This window comes from Solanum verrucosum, unplaced genomic scaffold (genome assembly GCF_900185275.1).
Source record: "Solanum verrucosum unplaced genomic scaffold, falcon-dt-bn FXZP01000261.1, whole genome shotgun sequence".
Classification (NCBI taxonomy): Eukaryota; Viridiplantae; Streptophyta; class Magnoliopsida; order Solanales; family Solanaceae; genus Solanum; species Solanum verrucosum.
This window is the reverse complement of record NW_026019969.1, coordinates 7988392-8011533: the sequence shown is the minus strand read 5'-3', so window position 1 is coordinate 8011533 and position 23142 is coordinate 7988392. Positions and strand designations below refer to the sequence as shown.

Sequence of the window (23142 nt, the reverse complement as noted above, 5' to 3'; positions counted from 1 at the left end):
AACTCTTTAGAACAAAATCTAGTCCATCTTACTAACTCAAAGTACACTGTATAACATTCACAACTTCACTCTCCATAGCCCATGGAGATCACATGAATTGACTAGAATTAGATTAGCATCTGATTGCTAAACTTATCCGCTATCACCAGTAATCCCCACAAGAACATGCCCCAGCCTTGAAGCAATGAAACCTGTGGCAATCCCTTACTGTAATCTCTCTTCCTGTCATACCAGATAGAATCTTAATTGCATTATGACAGTCGCCACATATTCTCAAATTCTTTATGATAAGAATAGGTTCACCATCTTTGGTCGATAAAAGCCCAAAAGCAACTGCCAGCTTTTCGCTGTGATGCCATAAGCTTCTCTCTTTCTCCTCCTGCCTTGTTCCATCATCTCTCAGCATAGCCCACTTCAAATCGGGAGAATACCCTTCTTGCTTCATCTTCTTTGACATCTCTTCCCAGAATTTATACACCAACTTTATCATCGGATGAGAACTATCTTCTGCCACAAAGACGTGAACCCTCTTGGCGACCTCAATCCAACTACAACCCACTTGCTTTCTCACTCCCTTGTCTCGCATTTCTTTTCTAATCGATGCTACCTCTTCCCATCTGCCAAGACAAGCATTCATGTGCGCAAGCATGACATACGGTGCCGCATTTGATGGATCCAGCTGAACACAGTGGTTAGCTGCCTTTGTTGCTAGCTCTATATTACCATGTGTTCGACATGCTCTAAGTAATGAGCCCCATCCAATTGTACCAGGATTATATGGCATTGTTTCGATTAGTGTCTCTGCTTCCTCGAGCTTTCCTGCTCGACCCAAAAGGTCAATCATGCATAAATAGTGCTCAGCCTCTGGTTTTATCCCAAATTTATCAGTCATTAAACCAAAATATTTCTTCCCTTCCTCGACTTTTCCAGTGTGTGCACATGACGATAGGACAGAGATGAATGTTATGTTTGTAGGTGTAATATTTCTTTCAAGCATCCATGCAAAAAGTAACAGCGACTCTGCTCCATGCCCATGCTGAGCATAGCCTGCTATCATGGAATTTAAAGTGACAGCATTATGCTCAGGCATTCTATCAAAAAGTAATCTTGCATCTTGTAGACTTCCACATTTAGAATACATTGCAATGAGAGCATTGTTCACTGATATACGATTGGATGAAATGCTAGATTTGATTGCCAAAGAGTGAATCTGTTTCCCTTGCGATGGTGATGACAAGTTAGAAGATGCACTAATCACACAAACGAAGCTGCAATCATCAGGTTGATGGCCAGCAAGCTGCATTTGTCTAAAACAAGCAACAGCTTCTTCACACAATTCAGACTGTGAATATCCAGAAATCATTGTGTTCCAAAGGACCAAGTCAGGATAAGGTATTTCCTGAAATACTTTTTTGCACTCTGACATACTAGCACTACATTTTGAGTATAAATCAATCAGCCCACTTCCAACATGTGGATTTTCGTGAAAACCCATTCTGATTAACCGAGCATGAAATTGAAGCCCACCACTCAAGTCTTCCATGGACGTAAGTGCTGTCAATACACTTGCCAAAGTAAACATATCTAAATATAAGTCCCTAAGTTCCATTTCTTTATACAAAGCCAACGCCTTTATCCCTTCCCTATGCTGCCCATAAGCAACAATCATCGAATTCCAAGAAACTTCATCTTTTATCTCACCCATTGACGCAAAAACCTCTCGCGCATAATCAAGATGCCCATTTTTGCTATAATACGTGATGAGAGTATTATTAACCGAAGCATAAGAGTCAAGCCCAGCGGATATAGACAATGAATGAAGCTGGGTAATGAAATCAACATTATCATTCGCAGCCGTGATAGCAGCTGAAAGAGTAAACCCATCCATAGCAAGACCCGTGTCCTTCAAATCAAGAAAGAGCCGAAGAGCAGGCAGGGTGTAACCAAGATCAGCATAAGCAGATATAAGGGTGTTGTAAGAAACAATATCCGGTTGGGGAATTTTATCAAACAGCTGGTGGGCAAGGTGGGGCTGAGCTTCTTTAGCATAGGCATTAAGGATAGCATTGAAGGAGAAGACATTGGGTTCAGGGGTAGCTTCAAAAGCCCTGCGAGCAGTGGTAAGAAGGCCACACTTAGAGTAGAGAAGGATGAAATGGTTGGAGAAGTAAGTAGACGGTGGAATGAGTGATTTGATGTAAAGGGTATGCAGAGATTTGCCAGTTAAGAGGTCTCTCTGGGCTATGCATGTTTTCAAAATGTGGCGGAATTGTTGGAGGCTCTCCACCAATCTTTGTTGGTTCATCTAAGGGACAGCCACTGCACTTTTTTGCTCTCAAAATAACTTGCCACCAAATTGGGAGGAAAGGCATTACATCAATTTATATCCTCATTTTAAATTTTTCATATGATCACTTTGTAAGTTGGAGTGTTCAATCAATACAATGAAGACATAGTCTTTTTTTTTTTTAGGTATAATGCCAAGAATTAAAGAGGGGAGGGGGGGGGGGGGTAGCCTAACGATCCGAGCAGAGACAAAATAAAAAAATTATAGGTGATTTCTTTTAATTCTGTTTAAACATGATACAACGCATTAAAAATACAACTAATAATGTTAAAATTTCACAAGAAGATGTTTGCCTAATATCAAAACTCTAACCAGGATAAAATTGAACACTGTAAATTACTTGCAACTAATCATGCAATTGTCTAAAACAATCTTCATAGTCCAAGGCCAAAAAGATCCTAAATTTGTTGTGCTTGTTGACATAGCTGCAAAGGTCAGTGTAACAAGAGAACTCTTTATTTGTTACAGTTTAGAGTTTTGAGCTATAAAATTCATCTGTAGTCCTGTACAGTATGATCTTACTTTATTTCGATCAAATATCACTATGAAGATCACTTAATCTCAAGAAGCCATCTGTAATTCTGACTTCTGATATAGCTAGTATTAGAACAGAAGCATCACTAGTAATAAGCAATCAAACAAAATGTAATTCATAGTTATATGTTCAATAATAACAAACTTATATAACTCACAGTTATAGTCCTTAGTAGTTTCAATAAGTGGTGTTCATGCCACCAGAAGGAAATTTACCACTATAATCAAAAGCCTTGTCATTATCAAAATCGTCAAGACTGACTTGAGTTGTGTCCTCATAGCTAGACGAAGTGAGGTCGCCTTCGGTATACTTGCTCAAGCTGGCCAGTTCAAGAATACTCTCAATTTCTTTCACAGCCTCTCCCATGGAAGGCCTCTCAGCCCCGGATTCATTTACACATCTCATTCCCAATGTGAATAATCTATCAACACCTTCGAGTTTTGAACCTGGACCTATTCTTGGATCAATTAATTGGTAGAGTTTGCTGTTATCTTTTGAATCATATATGGTCTCTGCAACCAGTCTCACAATGTGTTTTCCTCGTTCTATTGGAGCTCTTGCAGTTATCAGCTCGAGCAGCACCACCCCAAAGCTATATACATCACTTTTCTCAGTCAACTGTTGGCTCATGTAATATTCAGGATCCAAGTATCCCTACACAGGAACATTCTTAGAAAATGGGATTTCGAAGCAGTATGGATGGTGCATTATGGAATTACAAATGTTCTTTGAAATCAAAATTTGCATATATCAGTTTATCACCACGTTAAACAATGAATAACATGTGGTGACTTAATTCTTTAATTGGATTCAAAATGATCCTTCTTCATGTTGTTCAGTCATTTCATGATCAAGAATATTAGCCTTGGCGATATACCAATCGCCTTCAAGTTTTAGAGTTTGATATACGCAAATCCATAAGAATTATAAGACAGCTCAAATTGATCCATCAAGGTTTGAGGTTGTAATACTCACCAATGTACCTTTGACTTGAGTGGTAACATGGCCCTTGTCTTCGTCTCTCAAAAGTTTTGATAGGCCAAAATCAGCAACTTTTGCAGTTAAATGGTCATCCAGCAAGATGTTATTTGACTTAACATCCCTGTGTATTATGGGAGGATCTGCAAGCTCATGCAAGTATGCTAAACCTCTAGCAGCATCAAGGGCTATCCTAAGTCTCCTTGTCCACTCCAATTGGAATTTTGGCTTGACTGCAAGAGCCATATGCAGATTAAGAATAACCAAATTAAATTTGTATATATGCCCAAACACTGATATTAATTCTCGTATCATACTAGAGAAAATCCATGATGGTGATGGACAGAGTTTCAGTTGGGAATGTTATTCCTTGGAGGACAATGGCTGAATAAACATATAAATTAGCAGGTCTGATAAAGGAGCTGAAGCAATATAATGAATTCAATTTTACACAAAGGTAAATAAAACACTTTCCACTGTATGAACAAGACAGTTCAATGGACAGATCGATATTGTTTTAGTGAAGAAATATCAATCTTTCTTATTTGCCAGATTGGACTGGACTTAGCATCTGCTTCCTCAGAAGCAAACATATGGAATGATGAATGCAGAAAAATATTTTTACCTGAGAGACTTTCCCTTAGAGTACCCTTTGGAATGTACTCATAAACCAGCATTTGTTCGCCTTGCTCATAACAAAATCCAACCAGGCTTACAACATTCTTGTGATGTATCCTTGACAATAGCTCAATCTCTGTTTTGAACTCAAAAGCCCCCTGCATTGATCCATGTTGTGCCCTTTTAATTGCAACTACCTCCCCAGCAGTAAGAGTTCCTTTGTAGACCTGTTGATGCTACATGTATCAGTCTGGAAAATTTGACATGCTACAAATAAATTAGCAAAAAGTGTGAAAGATGCAGTATTATTGTACCATGCAATGCATATGTCAGTCATGCAGAAAAATCAAGATATAGTCCTAGATGACTGAACAACAGCTATTAGTGAATAATAATAATGTAGTTCAATTAGAAATGCCTCAGCAATTTCTTCTAGCTCCTATGTTGCTGGTAAATAACACAAATAAGGCAGGGGTAAAACATATAGGTGGGTGAAACGACTATTTCAGCAGCTGAACCTAACAGAAGAAGCAAATTAATGAACCAAGAGACTTATTTCCTTATTGCCTTTGGCTTTTCACACCAAGAAATACTACCTCACAGTGATATTTCATTTTGAGTTTGCAACATCCTCAGAAACTGAATAAATCGTACACTAGTTTAGTTCATAATCGTTCCTAAAGGTGGAAAATGGGGGAAAAAAATTTAAATTGATAAGATACAAAGAGTTAGTGTAGATTGCGTCATTCACTTAAACACTTCTACCTATTTCACCATATAGGCAAGGCGTACTTTTCTTTAGAATATGTGAATCTATAGAAGAAGTTTGTGATCCCATGTGCAAGATGTTAATACCATATCGACATACAACTACTTCATTCAAAACATTTCCTCGTCATCTGCTCAGATATGTGTACCAGATGTCTAAATGTACTTACTGTCTGAAAAATCTACAGGTTTATTTAGGTGTGATAGTTGGAGCTAGGGGTGGGCATGGTACTATATTGAAAACTTCAGTTCGGTACTTTTGGTTTTTAAAAATATATACTATACCATTACCATACTAAATTAATTCAGTATAGTTCGGTATTTTTTAAGTTGGATTTCGGTATTTTTAAGTACAGTAAATCGGTAACCATAGTTTGTCCGACTCAACTTACGTATACTCATAATTATGACTTCGGCTTTTCAAAACCATCTCAATTATATCATACTAACACCTTACACATGTAAAAATATTGAAAAGGAAGTACAAACATGCAAATTCCTTCATTAATCAATTATACAAAAAGGACATTTCAATAAAGATAGGATGGTCGAAATTCCAACGTCTGAATAATTAGTTTTGTACTAATACTATTTTATATATTTGCTAGAACTATATATAAATTGTATATGTGACTATGTACTTCGGTATGGTATCCAATATTTTGATATTCTTCTTATAAATACCGATTACCAAAAATTTTAAAAACACATACAAGTCAAGAGCCTGTGACCATCATTGCATTTTAAAATGGTAGTTAAAGCGAATTTATGCCACTGTGTCATAAGATGGACAATATGTTGTTCATCCATTGGTATGGGGAAAAGGTAAGACCTTAAGTACACTAAATATGTGCTGAACTTTATAGCAGGAACAGAAAGAAAGAGAGAAATCGTAAACCTTCCCATAGCCCCCAGATCCAATGCAGTTAGATTCTGAAAAATTGTTTGTGCACTTCCTAATCTCATCAAATGAGAACCATCTTGCTCCTTTAAGTTGTGGCACAGCACCACTCGTATCACGGTCCCAAGATTCTGTATTCACATGAAGACATCATTGGGAAGCTAAAAAATAATAATGTCGAAAAATGGTTCAGATCTAAGAAAAACTGATCTTACCAAAAGGGTTACTGCTATGACCAGCTCTTTTTGCCATTTTTCTCTGGCGAAAAGCATAAAGGCCAGCACAAAGTGTTAAGAGCACAAGCACTGCACAACCAACCGATACTCCAATGATGATACCAGTACGTGATGATGACTTCTTCTTTCCGTCTAAATTACGAAAATAAGCAAACATGTTAAGCTAGATAAGAATTGCATATCTATCCAGAAAAGAATTTGAGAAGAAGAAGAGCAAAAAAATGTTTTTTTTTGCTTAAACCATGTTCAGTTACCTGCAAAGCAACAATAACTTTCAGAAGTAAAGAAAAAGGGTCCAAAATATTGGAGTTGGAAAGGATTCCGGTTGAGCAGGTAACCAATGGAAGGAATTGATGTATGATTGAAACTGTCCTGTGTTGAAGGAAAGATTTTTGCTTCAATTTGAAGATATGAATAAACATCAACTGTTGGATCACTTAGAGAAACTGAATCCACTGGAAGCCCATTGGATAGAAATGCAGACATCATAGAGCCAGCAAGGGTTGTAAAGTAGCTAGAGTTCTCTAAATTTGAGAAGGACAGGGAAAAGAAATGTAGTGTCCCAGTGTATGGATATGAACATTTGCATGTAGGACTTAATGTTTTGTCAGAATTGCAAGACATTGCTGGACACTTCAGAGGTGATGAGAAGGAATCATTGGAAATCTGAATTGCACAGTATTTGGCTGTTGCTCCTGTTCCATCACAAATCGGGTTGCCGGCGAGCCTGCAAAATATAATATAACATTATTCTCCAAAACAGAAGAATGTGCATAATAAGAAGGTTAATTACAGAGAAGTAATTTGCTCACGATATATTCATGTTGTATCCTGTTTTCTGATTGAAGTCCTTGATAGAATTATTTCTCAAATCAAGTGTTAAATTGTTCCCATAGCTGGTCCCAATATCCAATATCCCGTTGAGCTTGTTGTTGGCCAATCCTCTGCAAATATATAACCAATTGGTGATCAAATAAAATGTCTCCTGTAAGAGTGATGCTGTAGATCCTAAATCCAAGTCGTTATTTTAATGAGTAAACATCCCCTGCCTAAATCCGGTTTTATGAGAGAAAAAGTGTGAACTTACATAGTCTCCAAGTTAGGAAAGCCGAATAAGTCAACAGGGATTTGTCCTTGCAGTGTTGTGTTCTCCATATATCTGTTACAGTGTCCATCAAAGATCACTAAAGCAGCAAATTACCCCAAGATTAAGGCGACTCAAGTAGTTATCTTCCTTGAACTATCCTTAAATTTGATATATGCCGCTTAAAAACAAGCTCCTCCTCTACAGGATTTGCAGACCAGTTTTGTTTAGGTTCACATTTATAAAGTAGATTTCCTCAATAGATGCAAAGTGTGCTACCAAAATAATCTAAAACAGTAGCATATATAATCAAAGAAAAAAAATTCATTTTCTCCTTGAAATTTTATTCCCCAAGTCCAATAAATGCTTGTAGAGGAAAAGTAGTATCTGGAATAGCATATCTCAGTGCTTAATTGTTGTTTCCTTTCACCAACAAAGATAAGGAACAAAGAGATGGGTTACATGGACCCTCTCACTTCCAGCTGTGTATTGTGTGGCTCCCGTGAAGAGAATGAAAAGCTTACGCTTTCTCTAAACCTCTTTGACTGGTAGGCTGTAGTGCTAAGACCCCTACTTAAGATTCAATTCATCAGGTTAAATTTATGTTGTCTTGAGGCTTTGGTTAGGCCAACTATATAGGCTATCACTTCAACTTCTATACTGACCCTTCCACTAAGACTTGACTTCAGAGCAGGAAATCTTCCTACAATTTAGTAACAAGTCAACTGTATTCAACTGAAGCACAGCAGAGTAAGACCTGAACAGAATATTCCATTGATTTCCTAAGTACTCGATGCCAAACTAATGGAAGTCAAGCATGTTTGTGGTAGTCAAGAAAACAGGAGTAGGTTCTTTGGAAGGCGCATTGGAGAATTTGTATGTTATTCCACCTCAGGGTCTTATACTTGATACAACTAATTTTGTGTGTGTGCACATGAGAGAAAGGTGAGAGAGAAGTACATTGTTTTCAATAAAGGGAGCTTTGTAAACCATGCTGGAACATCTGATGCATTGAAACTGTTATTGCTCATGCCCCTGCAAACAATAGGAATAAAATAAGAAAGTACATACATTAACCAGGTATATCACATTCTTCACATCCTTGCTGAAAGGAGTGTCTAATAAATAGAATGAAGCATTTCTTCGACGAGAAATTAGAAATCTGTCATAAGGGAAGTCTACAAGCATTAGTACATATTTCATAGTTATAAAAAACCTAAACACCGACTTACACATAGGTTAGCAAGCTCATATTTGCAAGGTCCGGAATTGATCCATTGAGATTATTATTGGATAAGTACCTAAAATGAAAACGAAAGAAGTATTTTTGAAATAAAATACCAATAGCATGCTACTTTTACATCAAGGGATCAACAGAAACTGATTAGGTGCATCCTCTATTGAGTGCATACAGCTCACTGAGACTTGTAACATTGCTGAGCTTGGAAGGTACAGATCCATTGAGAGAGTTCCAGTCCAGTCGCCTGTAGACATGACAAGAAATGTAATGAAAAGAACACAACTTCTGGGTAGAAACTACTTGAGCAAATAATTCTGACAACACTGGAAACTCACAAAATTTCCAAATTCTGCAGACTTCCCAGAGACTCTGGAATTTCTCCGGTCAGTTGGTTGTGATCTAAAATCCTGATCAATAGTAAGACAAGTATCATCAAAATCAAGAGAAAAATGACTTGCAGCATGGCACTGTTTCTTATGAATGAACATCATTTCTTCAGCATCAGTCTCCATTCTTAAGGTCTTTAGTCAAAAAATCACTTCTTGAATATTCCATCAACAATGAACATACATTAACGATATTGTTCTCTCCTAAGGATATTATAGTATTACAACCTGACAGCATACTTTGAAAGTGATGCATATAGTTGTGCTGGCATAGAGCCCAATGCAGAAGAGCACATATTCTACCAAAGCAACAATGTTAATTAATCCATTTGTGTTAAGGAAGTCAAACACATAAGGGATACCATGATAAATACAATATATATCACAAGTTATTGCAAATGACAACTGACAACTAAAAAAGGTGAGAGTTGAGGCAAACGAAAGATGCTACACAAAGAAAATGTAAAATACTTGCATAGCTCCCTGCAACAAAGCACACAATAAAAGAAGCAAAAACATACATTCTTAAAACATTCTATTCAGCTTGGGAAGTAATAGAAGGTCATAATGTATTTATTCCTCAAAAGGTTTAAGTAAATTAAGTTAGCCAGATATATGAGTTTTAAAATGAAAATATACACTTAACTTGCCTACATACTCACACATGTATCAGCTTCATGCTTGCATTGAAGAGTTGAGGTTGGATTAGGCCAGAGAGCTGATTTTTTGACAAGTGACTGCAAGAAACGGATAAAACTTAATACAACTACTAAAGTAGAGAAAAAGACTAGAATGAAAGTTACATTTTATAGAGAGGCAACATACAGGTGTCTGGTATTGACTAGTGAATCCAAACCAAGTGTTGAACCTTGTGAGATTGGGATAGTCCCATTAATTTTATTGTCACTCAGATCAAGCCATGACAATTTAGATAAATTGCCTATTGATGGTGGAATTGGCCCAGTGAAGCTGTTAGAAGTTAGAGATCTGTCGAAATGTTGTAAAAAAGATACGAAATTAAGTCAAGAATAAGCTGACTGCTAAAGAGAACATATATCATAGACCCTTAAACAAAGATGAAGAATGTAATTGAACATAATATGAAATAGAGAAGACCTCTCTGTCATCTGCTTCTGTTTATACGACCATAAGATGATACTCAACAAAAAAACAACAATGCTTGTGTTTATTAGAAACTACAAATGAATCCATGCCACACCTCGTCTAATATACTTCACGTGTTAGGGATGAATTTCAGTCACTGGACCACTAAGTTCCAATACTCAATTTCAATTTACTGAATCCTACTCCAGCACAATTCTGTAATCTAGGCAGGGAAAGTTGCAAGTTATTGGTTAGAGAATCTCTGTTTTATATACCCATCACTTGTGGGCAACTTTTCGTTTTCAAATGAAATCCAATCTTAATAATGTTGAATACACCTTTCCCATGAACTGAATCTAATTTGCTTGGAGCGTTGATAAGAAAAGCAAAAAAAAAATTGTTAACCAAACTTGTTTTTAACGGCAAGAATAATTACCCAGTTGCCAAAGTTCGACATAGAAGAAATGCACAATTTCACTCTAGGTAAACAGAACGGAAGCAATTAATGATTAAACTTCAGATAAAGAAAATGGAAGCAATCAATTGTTAAGAAGTCCCACATCGGTAGAGGGATGGGAAATTGGTCTCCTTAGATGGACTTGGATAAACCTCCCCTCATGAGCTAGCTTTTGGGGTTGAGTTAGGCCCAGATGTCATATCTTTACATGGTATCAGAGTCAGGCTCATCCCAATTTGTTGTTCACCGATGTTGGCCCCCCATTATAAGTTTCACGCTCCAGTTGAGGTTTGGACGTGTAGGGTAGTGTTAAGAAGTCCCACATGAGTAGAGGGATAGGAAATTGGTTTCCTTATATGGACTTGGACAAACCTCCCCTCATGAGTTAGCTTTTGGGGTTGAGTTAGCCCAGGTGTCATGTCTTTACATTAATGATTAAACTTCAGGTAAGCAAATGGATAAACTGGAAAAGTAATGCTTACATAAAAACCAGCTGCTGCAGAGAACCAATTGATTCTGGAATTGGACCAAAGAAACTGCAACCAACTAAGATTCTGCATAAAATGACCAGCTTCTGAAGTCAGGATTTAGACTACACAGTTATATAGAACATACTGGAGTGGCCATTTGGATTTCTTACAAGGTTGTCAAATTCTTCAAATTTCCAATTGATGATGGAAGAGTTCCTTTCAAACCAACATTATTCGAGAGGTCCCTACAACAAAGAAGTTCATAATGCGTGCCTCAAAAACCAAATTTGATACAACAAACGAAGCAAAGTGATAAATCATTTGAATAGGTTAATTTGGGGTAAGAAAAAGGTTAGAAACTAATTAAAGCAGTGGATCCGAATGGCAGAAATTATTCCTGTTAGTTGAGAAAGAAAGATCAAATCTTTCTTATGATATGTATACTCCTTACAAATACTTGCAGGAATTAGTTTGGGATGAAGAAGAGATGAGGCCAGAATAATATATGTAGCAAAGAAAGACATGGATATTGCATTCATTTACTTTGAGAACTAGCTGCAGCATTCTTAATGATTTTTACATGAAACTACTGTTGTTCTTCAGATAAGAGTTGGAGAAAGAAATATAGGTGAACTAAAGATGATTCTGGAAGCTTATCATTGATTCTTAACAGTCAAGACAGAAAAACAAAATAAAAAACGTCCTTGTAAAGCTTGCATCTTCTTGATGCCTTAAAATGAATCTACTTCATCAAAAAAAAACATACAAAATTTGCAATGCAGTTAATGATGAAAGATCTCCAAACTGATTGCCTTCCAAGCCCATGCCTGATAACTTTCTGCAAAAGGAAAGTTAAAGAAAACAATGAGGAAGGGAAGGTAGGCAAGCTACAGAACAATCAGAAATTTCAAATATTGAGGATATACATTGAGGTTACGCGTGAGTTGTCACAGATAATTCCTGCCCAGCTGCTACCACAAGGATCTGACCCCTCCCAATTTGGTGGCAAGTTATTCCAACTAGATTTGAGAGAAAACAGAGCAGTGGCTGCATAATAAAAGGAACTATAAATGGCCTCTGTACTGTACTATCAAAAACGTAGATGTTTAACCAACTACAAATGTACTCTTAAAACTCAAGCTTACAAAAAGCGCAAAACTTTATAAGCATTCAAATTTGACAAGTACTCCAATAACTTTTTTCAACGGACAATCCATGACAATAAATTTAGATAGTATAGCAGCTTCTTCGAAGTTTGTTGCTAATTTATACTTTGTATCTGCATTGCTAACTTTGGACGTCTTTTCGGTTGATCAGTAATTTGGTCAACTAAACTACAAGAAGAGCATATTTCAAAAAAATAAATCCTATATTCTAAATTGGGAGTAAAGGCAGAAAGAGATCCCAGTAAAGAAAACACGACTCTGAGTACTTCTAAAATATGCTTAGTTTTGAATGGAATGTGTTGCCTAGCATTTTGCCCATCATTCAGTCTTCAATAATGCTAAAGAACTGCTAGATCATAAAGTTTTCTCATTCATCGTTTGTATGACTTAGTTATCCCTTCCTGTTGCTTAACTTTGGTATTTTTTCCACATACTAGCTCACACAAGCATGCATATAGCAATCAATCACAGCAGCCCACTAACAATCAGCAAGAACTGTAGGCTGGGACCGTAGGCACCTCAAACTTTTCAGATGAATTAGTCACTCCAACTCAAAGTTCAAAGAACTAGTCAAATAAAAATTCAGCCCACACAAATGTGACATTCAAAGAAAGTAAAACAGCATGCTTCGTCTAAATTCCAAAAATAGAATAAACCACGATGCAGGATGGAATACGATAGTTATTAGTTTCTATATCATGAACCCCAAAAACAATTCAGCTGTTTGTACTTTTGAACAGTTAGGAATCTAGAATACACCCAATTCTAGCTATCTATGGCCTAGGTTATAGACTCACACGCAATCAAATCTGAAACAGTTTCGAATTTAACCAAGAAAAACAAGAAAGTGCATATCAAGTAATCTTAAATGGATAATCAGAGAAAAAATAAACAGTACCATCATTGCTGTTTGTTTGTCCCAGTATAGCCAGAATTTGGGATACAAAAATCAGGAGGAAGACATGACTTCTTGAACCCATTTCCAGCATAGCAAAACCTTTTTCTTGAACATCCAACACCCCAACCTTTTGTTGGAAAAGAAAAACTATATTTCAGTGCAAGCCTTGTAAATAACGCCTTCCTAATATCCAGCAAGTTATCCTTGACCTTCACGCTGCATGGACAAAAGAATGAGTCCAAGAAAACCTGTTGAAAACAAAGTCAAGACAAATAAAATAATGTGTATACAGTATATTACATACCCTGATTCCTCAAGCCAACAATAAGAACAAGCCAACAAGAAGAAGGTTTCTTGATAAAAATCAAGAACTTTGACCAAATATCCAAGTCCCATGTCACTTTCTGATTTCATCATCCTAATAAACTAATCATAAAGGGGGAAAATTTAAAGGGTGCAGGTATGAAATATTGTTGTTTAACATAAACAAGAAAGCAAATATTTTCTATACAACGTATGAAAAATAAAGAAGAGGACATATTCTTGTATGAACGAATCAAGAAGAGTTTTTCCTAGATAAAGATTGTTACTTTAAACTCCATTTGAACTCTAAAGCGACCGCCCTAGGCCTTAAAATAATGAAGTACAAAGAACAAGAATGGGCGCCATGGCGAAAGTTGAACATTCCAAAGAAAGAAATTTATTTCTAAAAATTATGTTTGTTCAAGAATGACAGAACGGTTCCATCTAATATATATGTGATTAATTGCATCTTTCTCTAAGTTTTATATTTAAAATTATTGTTTTAAAAAGCAGGAACGTGAGGTAAATTACTCCCTCCGTCCCATTTTATGTGACAACATTTCCTTTTTGGTCAGTCCCAAAAAGAATGTCACATTTCCTTATAAGGAAAGTATTTAAAGGTACAATTCCTTTTTTATCCTTGTTGGTCCCACTTAATCTTAAAATAATACTCCAATACATTTATGAGGACAGAGAAATTGAGTCTACTTTTTAAAAGGGCAATTTGGTAAACATTTCAAAGTCTTCATTTATTTCTTAAACTCCGTGCCCGGTCAAATGTTGCCACATAAAATGGGACGGAGGGAGTACTTAGTACGCAGTTCGAGACATGAAATCTAAGCTTCATAAATCATTATTTTATATTATTTAATATAAACTTTAATAAAATAGCATAAAACACAAAAAAAAAAAAACAATACAAAATACAAAAGTTAAAGAAACTCATAAAATTTAAAATATCTAGCATTATTTTATATGAGATATAAATCAATTATATGTCTTAACTTTCAAACAATAAAAATATCTAAATTTCTTTAAAAATATTTCAAACAACACATATTAAATAGTGCTCTTTCATGAACAAATATAAGTTTGCTTTCAAATAGAAAATGAATAAAAATTTAATAATTCAAAAGAAAAAAATTAAGACGTGAAGGCCGATAGAAATTGAAGACATCAATTTTAGTTAGTTTACTAGCTATTTTTATAAGGATATTCAAATGATATTTATCTTTACGAGATGTTATCGATTAGTAATTATGCAATATTTTGGTTCGTTATTTCAGTTACTCTTGATCTACCGTTTTCCTCAGATAAATTGATATTTAATTATTCATTGGTATAAAAAATTAGGGCGACAATGAACATTTACCAAAGGTAAGGGCTATAATCCTCTGCAGATTTATTATTCTTCTTCTTTCTCCTCTCTCGTTCCAACGGCTCTCAACAGTAAAATGCAGCACCGGCAAGAGATCGATCGCCACCGCAGCGTGGTGGTGGAGCTACCACTCGAAGACGGAGACGGAGACTGCGCCACATTCGATTTGGAAAAAGCAGTATGTAGCCACGGCCTATTTATGATGGCCCCAAACCGCTGGGACTCTCTCTCCAAAACCCTAGAACGCCCACTACGCCTCTCCGAAAACATCAACGATGATGATCACGAACAATCAGTTCTTGTCCAAATTACTCAACCCTCGGATTCTCCTCATTCACTCCTTCTTCGAGTTTTCGGTACTGATTCCCTTTCTACTATACAACAACGCTCTCTGCTGGTACTTCTTTTTCCGAAAGTATTTGTGTAAATTTTGTACCTTATGCATTTCCTTGTGTGGCTTTGTTTATTGGCTGGGGTTTACTTTAACTGTTATATAGGGTCAAGTGAGGCGAATGGTGAGATTATCAGTGGAAGAGAATAAAAGAGTGAAACAGTTTCAGGAGATTTGTGGAGAAGCAAATGAGAGGGGATTTGGGAGAGTGTTTAGATCGCCGACATTGTTTGAGGACATGGTGAAGTGTATGCTGCTCTGCAATTGCCAGTGAGTAGTTGAACTGAGTAGCAGTATTAAACTAGTTACATTCATTAATCAAAAAGAGACAATATAGTATAAACCTATGCTAAGAATTTTTCTAGTCGACCCAATGATGTTATGCAAGCCCAGTAGGGAAGTCAAGATTTTGAAGAAAACAAGAGAATGAACCAATTGTTTCATGAGAAGTGAAATTATGGACATGTAGCCCTGGTAGCAGCTTGATGTGGTGTTTGGATAAAATCGAAAGACAGAAACATTCATAAATGTGTGGCCTTTTCTGATAATCTTTGATTCCTTTGTGTAGGTGGTCAAGGACGTTGAGCATGGTTGAAGCATTATGCGAGCTTCAGTTGGAGCTGAACTGTCCCTCGTTAGCTGCATCTTTTCCTGATCCTGATAATCAAAATCAGTTGAAGGGCATAACTTTCAAGTCTGAGCATTTCACTCCAAGAACACCAGCAACACCAGCAGGAAAAGAATCACGAAAAAGAGCTGGAGCTTATGGATGTTCCAGAAAATTGTTGGAGAGGCTTACCGAAGTCGAAGAAATCATAGATATAGGGAAACCGGGTGTAACTGTGACACCTGCATTTTCAGTTGGTGAAGAGGTTCTCAAAAAGAGTAATCTTTGTCGGGATACTACTGAGGTTTGCGATGTTGGTACAAGTGCACCATTCAATCCTGATCCTTCAGAAGATAGAAAGCTGAGCTCTTTTAATCAGCTTGGGAACTTCCCTAGCCCGAAAGAATTGGCAAGCCTTGATGAAAGTTTTCTAGCAAAGCGTTGCGGTCTTGGTTATAGAGCTGGCCGCATTATAAAGCTTGCTAAGGGCATAGTTGAAGGCAGTATTCAGTTGAAAGAACTTGAAGAAGCTTGTAGCAACCCAAGCTTGGCCAATTATGATAAAATGGCTGAGCAGCTGAGAGAAATAGATGGATTTGGCCGATTTACTTGTGCTAATGTACTTATGTGCTTGGGTTATTATCATGTGATTCCTACTGATTCAGAAACAATTAGGCATCTAAAGCAGGTATTACCTTTCACTTCAAACTTGACTTAAAGGCACGTCTATTACTTGTACCAATGTACACCAGCACGTGATATTCCCCTGAAATTATTATGGATTCATATGTTATTAAGAATCTTAAGACAGATCATTCACTTTTCCAAAAAAATTCCAGGTTCGTGCGAGAACCTCCACCATACAGAACGTTCAAAGAGATGTTGAAAATATTTATGGGAAGTATGCACCGTTTCAGTTCTTAGAATATTGGTGGGCTGCTGCACCCATTTCCCTATTCGAACTTATTCTCTATGTGATCATCTTCCTTGCTAAAGTTCTATTGCTGGTTTTTCTCTTGAGCAGGTTGGAGGTGTGGCACTTTTATGAGGAACGGTTTGGTAAGCTTAGCGAGATGCCCCACTCGGCATATAAACTTTTTACTGCCGCAAATATGAGACATAAAAGAAAGGGCAAATGCAAGAAGTTGAACATAACCTCAGCGAAAAGCTTGGCGTGTAACTTAGAAGGATAATATTGAGGCCTAACTTTGATAACCTCCACAGAAAAGCTTGGCGTGTAACTTAGAAGGATAATGCTCATGGCATGAATGATTGATTAAGGGATAATTACAGTCCAATGCCTCTTTGGATATACATAATTAGTGTATTGATTTTGTATATTTCGGCCATATTGGTATGTTTCCTGATGATGATTAATGTTAAATTTGCCTTTTCTTTTGTTGATGTAACCTCCTTTCACTTCCATGACGGTACATGCAACATATCTGTTTCATGTAGAAATCCCTTTCCCTCCTACAATTCCGAACACCGCAACAAGCTACCGAGTTGGTGATTAATGATATGTCTACCAAGTACTCAGGTCAACCAAACGAAAAATAATAATAGAAACATCTGCTCTTTTCAACATGCAGAGAAATTTATAATATCTCACAAATCACAACATAGACCAAGGAATGTTTCATCCTAAGCTCCTTAACATAGGTATAACACCATTTTCACTATCTGTACTTCAGTAGCTCATGACTGTGCCATAACTCAAGTGTTACACGGCTCTACATTATTCATTGTAAAGAAGTTTGCAAGTGTTACACAGCTCTACATGTATTCATCGTAAAGAAGTTTGCTAGTGTTACACAGCTCTACATTTATTCATCGTAAAGAAGTTTACAAAAGGCAAATGCCTCCAGAAATAGAATGTGCAGCAAAACAGCTAACAATTCTGCCAAAATTCAAGTCCAGCAGTTATGCCAATGGTTTGAGAAAGGAACTTTAAAGGAGATGGATGGCCTGCTCACTGAAATACTAACAAAATTAGTTTGTGATAACACAAGTGGTTGTTGGTGCACAGATATGACTATTTAAGGCAATATAATAAATGAATATAGTCAATATTCTTTATCTCCAAAGTAATTAACTACCTCAGAATCTTGCCTCAGCATGTGGCATCAGGCTGTTTTTCTGGCATAGCATCCTGGAAAGCAGGCAGCTCTTGGTAAGCCTCAAATACCCTCAACAGAGTAGGGAATTGATTCTGCACATTGCATTGACAACTTTTAGGAAGAAGATATTCGTTAAAGAGAAAGAGATGTATGCATATAACTTCACCTAAGAAACATGAAAGTACCACCATTGACTATGGTAAATCAAGTAAGTGGAATATACCATCCAGTTTATTTGAGAGGAAAAAACTATTTCTTGAAAGCAACAATTGATTAAAAGAAGACCCAAAAAAAAAGTAAGAAAGCAATGGATTGGCAAGACGCTAATTCAAAGAAAGGTAAACTGTCAGGAAATGATCGATTGCTGCTACCAAAACAAATGAAATGAAGCAGCAATAAATACCCCTTTATTTGATCAAGAAAGGTAGCAGTGCACTGCCTTGTCTCTACTCCGATATGAGAAAACAGAAGTAACTTTTAGGTACTCATTATGTATGCCATTGAGAAAAAATTCACAAGATCAGATACTTATTACCTGAGGCTTGTAAGACACTGAACTACATAAATCAAGAAAGACGTTAATTTCCCTTCTTTAGGTTTACAAAATCTTTATTGCACCTGCCCCCAAGGCCTAGCTCAAGTGGCAAAAGGTGGAGGATTTGTGGCTTAGGTCGCAGGTTCAAGCCCCACACCATGCAAAGCGGAGCCCGGTATTTAAGTGGAGAAGGGTAGAGGGGTGGGCCCATTATCGACCAAGTTTAGAAGGCTGTGATTGGTCCAAAGGGCGGGTCACAGACAGATTTCTTGGATATCAAAAAAAAAAAAAAAACTTTATTGCACCATGTTCATTTTATACCAGAAAGCGAGTAGAAATGAAAATGACTCTCATGTATACGGTGGGATGTCTATTATAAAGGCATTACCATGTCAACTTCAAAACGCTTGATTGCCGCATGGATCTGAGGTGCCAGAAACAAGTCGGCCTGCAAGTTGCAAAATAAGTTAAGCATCTGAATTGGATTCTATATGGCATAATAGAAGTGTGAATCGTTTTGGTCTGTTAAAGATAATACTGAGTGAACTGAATCAGGTCATCACTATTTCATCATGCAGGTATAATTGTTTTTTTTTACAATCAAGTTCTAGTGAGCTTACTTATTACGTGAGAATTGAATGATCTTTACCTTCTTTGACCAAATTAAGAAAGCATATGAGACCTTACAAATCATAAGTGGTCACGGTTCCTGATTATATAGTGCAGCACTTGACAAAAAATGGTAGAATAGCTTATTAACAGGATGGAAGCTCATGAACGTTTCAATTTAGAAGGAATTTTAATGTCTGGGAGATAGAAAAGGAGGAGATTTTACTTAATATTGCTAATAGCATATCCCCGAGTGTTACTAATATAATTTCCCTTTACTTATCAAGGAAAAAAGAAAGCATATGAGACCTAAGGGGGTAAAAGACTTGGAAGTGCACAGTGAGTTGCTAAGGTCAACACATGTATGAAACATATCAAGACACCTGTTAGCATTGTGTGCTGTCAGTGCATATGAGGCAGCAATATATGAACTGAAAAGAAACAAACCATGTAAACTTCATCTCCTGTTGCATACTTTCCAGCATAATCTTTAAGTAGCTTTTCAAGTGCTGCAAAAGCAAATCTCTGTTAAGGAAACCTCTAGATCAACTGAGATAAATCCTTCTTCTAACAACTCCTACTGTTACAATTAAAATCAGTTTATTCTCGTGAACTGCAATCAACTGCAGTACATCAAACAATCAATCCTAGCACATCGTGGCCACAGGAACCTTCTATTGGGAATTGTCTTCTGGAACTTTAATTACAAATGCCAAGGACCTAAGCATCTAAAACACATGCTACAGATCTACAGGAAACAACTTTTTTGGATATTAATTTGATTTATTTCCTACAGGCATCAGCTTGATCCAAAATTCAAGAGAGCAAAAGCATGTGGCTGTTACAAAGACGAGTTGATCTTAAAACAAGATTCAGAGGACGAAAAAAAAAAGCAAGCAGAACCAGTGACAGAAAAGGAGATGCAATTTCAGCAACCAGAAGCAAAAGTTTGCAAGAACAAGCCAACCAATCAATAGCTAATGCAAATTTGGCTGGGATACTGATAATGGCAAATAGTTGCCCCTGCTTGATAGGCTGGGCTACTACTAACAGAAAAGAAAATCTCTGTTATAAGCATCTGAATAGAAGTTCCATCAAATATCCAGTGCCTAAGAGCGAAACAGTAATTCAGCCTGAAGTTACTACAACAACCTTTACTGAGTCTAAGATTAACTTATACCAGCGAGTGCTAAGTTAGGTACTTGACAACTGCAAAATTACGTACAAGAAAATGACCATTCTAGTGTCTTCATCCAAGAATCTTAGGCTCTTCTTAGGGAACATTTGTAAAATTCCGAAAATTAAATGTAAGCCATTCAATTTCTGCAACGTGAAGCACGCAGAGGTACTGTCCAAATCTAGTCCTATGAGCGGCTTATGGGACCAAAATACTTATCAAAAACAAATTTATGGGACAGGAAGTAATGTATGTCTGCAAAGGCACTAAGAGCAATGTTACCTTCAAAGCCTTTTGTTATATGACTTTGAACCCAAAGGGTTGTCTCATTAGGGCCAACTTTTTCGTGGATGTACTTCTGTGAATGGGAAGGCCAAAAAAAAAGTAAAATCGTATGAATCTTTAAACACATGAAAATGACCTTATACACCAGTGAACGAATAATAATTTAAACTCACAAGTACAGCAAGATTCTGTAGAGGCTGAATGTTTGCCGAAACAATGTTTGCAGCCTGCAGAAATGGAAAACAGGGAAGATATGCTAAATCAATTCCAATTCCAAGAACTTGGGTAAAATAATATTTCAGAAAGAAAAAAGAGGCAAACAGAAAGACATAGGAGACTAGGGATAAAGGTTGAGAAAGAGTTACAGGAATGCACTGGAATTAAAATCTCTCTCTTTCTGGCAGCTTATATCATGAGAGGTATCAGTACTTTAGTGAAGTGCAAACAAAGAAGGCCATATTCCAGATAGATGACAGCAGAGTCCCAAAGTTTTCGATTACATGATATTTTCATCTGCTTAAGTGGATTATCCTACTTTGCTTATGGACTCAACAAAAGATGGACTTGGAAATACTAGACATCTGAGACGAGGAAACCGTGTAATTTTAGTCACTCAGGGCACATCTAAGTGATGAAACAATTGAATTCTAAGTCATCAGAAGATAATACTTAAAATGTACACCGTTCTTTGAATTCCTCAACAGGAAATAGATTGAAAACAAGTAGAATTGAATGATGTGCTAAACCATTCAACATTATACTATCTATATTTTTATAAGTATTTATCAGGGTATCTTAAGTTCTTTTTATTTTCAAATAAGTAACATTCGGTTTAAAGGCAATTGATTCATTCTCAATATGGAGGGAAGTGTTTCAGCAGAGATTCCAGGTAATAACCAAGTCATTTTCATTCCACTGCATGAAATCGCTAAAATTCAGAACTTCGGTCCAGCTGCTTAAGCTACATACGTACAGTGGTATTAAATAATCAGACCCCAGAGCACGGTACTAAAAAACTTTAGTTCCTATTTTTTTTAATCAATACTAAAGAACTTTAGCTCTTGATGGCCATAAAATACCATCATCCACTTTTCCTTTGTACCTGATAGTTGATTGCTCTTTTCTGACAATCCTGAGGCAACAATGCTCGCTGGGGATACTTCTCTTCCAGATACTGCCCAAAAAATCTTCTCATTACCAACATAGTAATGATAAAAAGTTACACACTCAAATGGCACAGCACAAGAAAAACGCACCATTAAGATAGCAAAAGAGTCGGCTATTACTGCATCTCCATCCACCAATGTGGGCACATATCCAAGGGGATTCAGCTTCAAGTATTCTATTCCACACATTACAAAGACGAAAAAGAAGGAAAATAAGTTCAAAAGAATTCTACAGTGATTTGTTTAACACCCCCAGAACCCAATTTACCGTCTTTAATCCTATTTAATAAAAACCAGCACCTCCATGTAACATTATAACTAACAAATACCACACGCTCTCTATTGATCAACAAGGGCGTATTTGGTATGGTTTTTCCATTTCACTTATGTTTGGTGGGTCAAAATCTTTGAAGAACACTTTCAGTAGGAAAACAAACTGCTTAAAAATGAGGAGAATGAGAGTAGGGAAAAGAAACTCCACAAGTATCATTCCATATTGATCATCTCTTTCCACCCTCCAATAACCCCACCCTCATTGACCCCCATACACACTTCCATAGTGTTTGTGTAATTTTACACACATAGTTGATATAATATTTTACACTTACATACCAAACACAAGAAAATAAGCAAAAAAAAAAAAAAACACTTACTACTTTCCAAGAGAACACTTTCCATCATACCAAACACACACCCAATCTTTCAACCGTTCAAAAACTGAACACCCCCAAAAAAAAAAAAAAGTTACAGACTTACCAGGGTCCTTTGTTCTCCTTTAAGCAAGTTAACAGCTTTATACTCATAATCCAAGCCTAACAAGAAAAAACAAAATAATACTCTTTTTTTCGGAACGGAAAGAGAAAGTAATCGGAAAAATAACCTTTCAAATTAAGAGCTATTCGAACACGAAATGCACATGAACTCCTCCAATATGAGTAGAGCTGCAACTTCTTTGATTCCTCCCCGCTCCCTGCCTGAAAATTCATGAAATAAATAAATAAAAACTACCGATAAAACCCCCATTCAATTGTTTTTGCCAACATAATTAGTGTAAACCGAGATAAGTACTCACCATATCAATGGCAAATCTTCGTACTGTTAGAAATGATCAAGAAGGACAGAATATCTGATACTAACATATACTGATACAGTTGGTACCAAAATTGAATTTTTCCTCTTGTCGGCGGGCCCGACCCGAATACGTCTACGCCTGCCGGCCCCACTCCGACTACTTTGTAGTTTCCTAACATTTTGTTTTTTTGTTTCATTTTTCTTCATTGGTTTTTCAATGATATTGATACATGCTTGACTAATTCGAATCATAAAAAGCTATTGTTATCCAGGATTTTCATATTAGGAATTAAATCGAGACTGATTTTCTTT

At 36.6% G+C, this 23142-nt stretch overlaps 4 protein-coding genes across 4 annotated transcripts; 1 reads left to right on the top strand and 3 right to left on the bottom strand.

Annotated features, from left to right (window-relative positions):
• LOC125815926 (pentatricopeptide repeat-containing protein At3g49710) lies at window positions 1-2385 on the bottom strand. Its single transcript, XM_049495501.1, has one exon. The coding sequence runs from the start codon at window positions 2303-2305 to the stop codon at window positions 143-145; it is 2163 nt and encodes a 720-aa protein (XP_049351458.1). The 5' UTR covers window positions 2306-2385; the 3' UTR covers window positions 1-142.
• A 580-nt stretch (window positions 2386-2965) lies between these two features.
• Window positions 2966-13713, bottom strand: LOC125815925 (leucine-rich repeat receptor protein kinase HPCA1-like). Its single transcript, XM_049495500.1, has 20 exons — window positions 13493-13713; window positions 13189-13404; window positions 12051-12171; window positions 11891-11962; window positions 11295-11369; window positions 11137-11208; window positions 9919-10080; window positions 9756-9830; window positions 9043-9114; window positions 8880-8951; window positions 8700-8768; window positions 8428-8502; window positions 7471-7542; window positions 7196-7327; window positions 6638-7110; window positions 6363-6515; window positions 6145-6278; window positions 4486-4705; window positions 3858-4093; window positions 2966-3536 (listed from the first exon to the last, which is right to left on the bottom strand). The coding sequence occupies exons 2-20, from the start codon at window positions 13277-13279 to the stop codon at window positions 3060-3062; spliced, it is 2853 nt and encodes a 950-aa protein (XP_049351457.1). The 5' UTR covers window positions 13280-13404; window positions 13493-13713; the 3' UTR covers window positions 2966-3059.
• Window positions 13714-14858: 1145 nt separating this feature from the next.
• Window positions 14859-17060, top strand: LOC125816804 (uncharacterized). The gene is made up of 5 exons (XM_049496424.1): window positions 14859-15266; window positions 15367-15530; window positions 15829-16555; window positions 16707-16798; window positions 16892-17060. The coding sequence occupies exons 1-5, from the start codon at window positions 14946-14948 to the stop codon at window positions 17058-17060; spliced, it is 1473 nt and encodes a 490-aa protein (XP_049352381.1). The 5' UTR covers window positions 14859-14945.
• A 383-nt stretch (window positions 17061-17443) lies between these two features.
• Window positions 17444-22762, bottom strand: LOC125815981 (glutathione S-transferase zeta class-like). Its single transcript, XM_049495557.1, has 10 exons — window positions 22640-22762; window positions 22512-22571; window positions 21850-21935; window positions 21696-21767; window positions 20767-20820; window positions 20591-20666; window positions 19579-19640; window positions 18911-18970; window positions 17967-18079; window positions 17444-17835 (listed from the first exon to the last, which is right to left on the bottom strand). Exons 1-9 carry the CDS (start codon window positions 22743-22745, stop codon window positions 17981-17983), a joined length of 675 nt encoding a protein of 224 aa, XP_049351514.1. The 5' UTR covers window positions 22746-22762; the 3' UTR covers window positions 17444-17835; window positions 17967-17980.
• Between the last annotated feature and the right edge of the window lie 380 nt (window positions 22763-23142).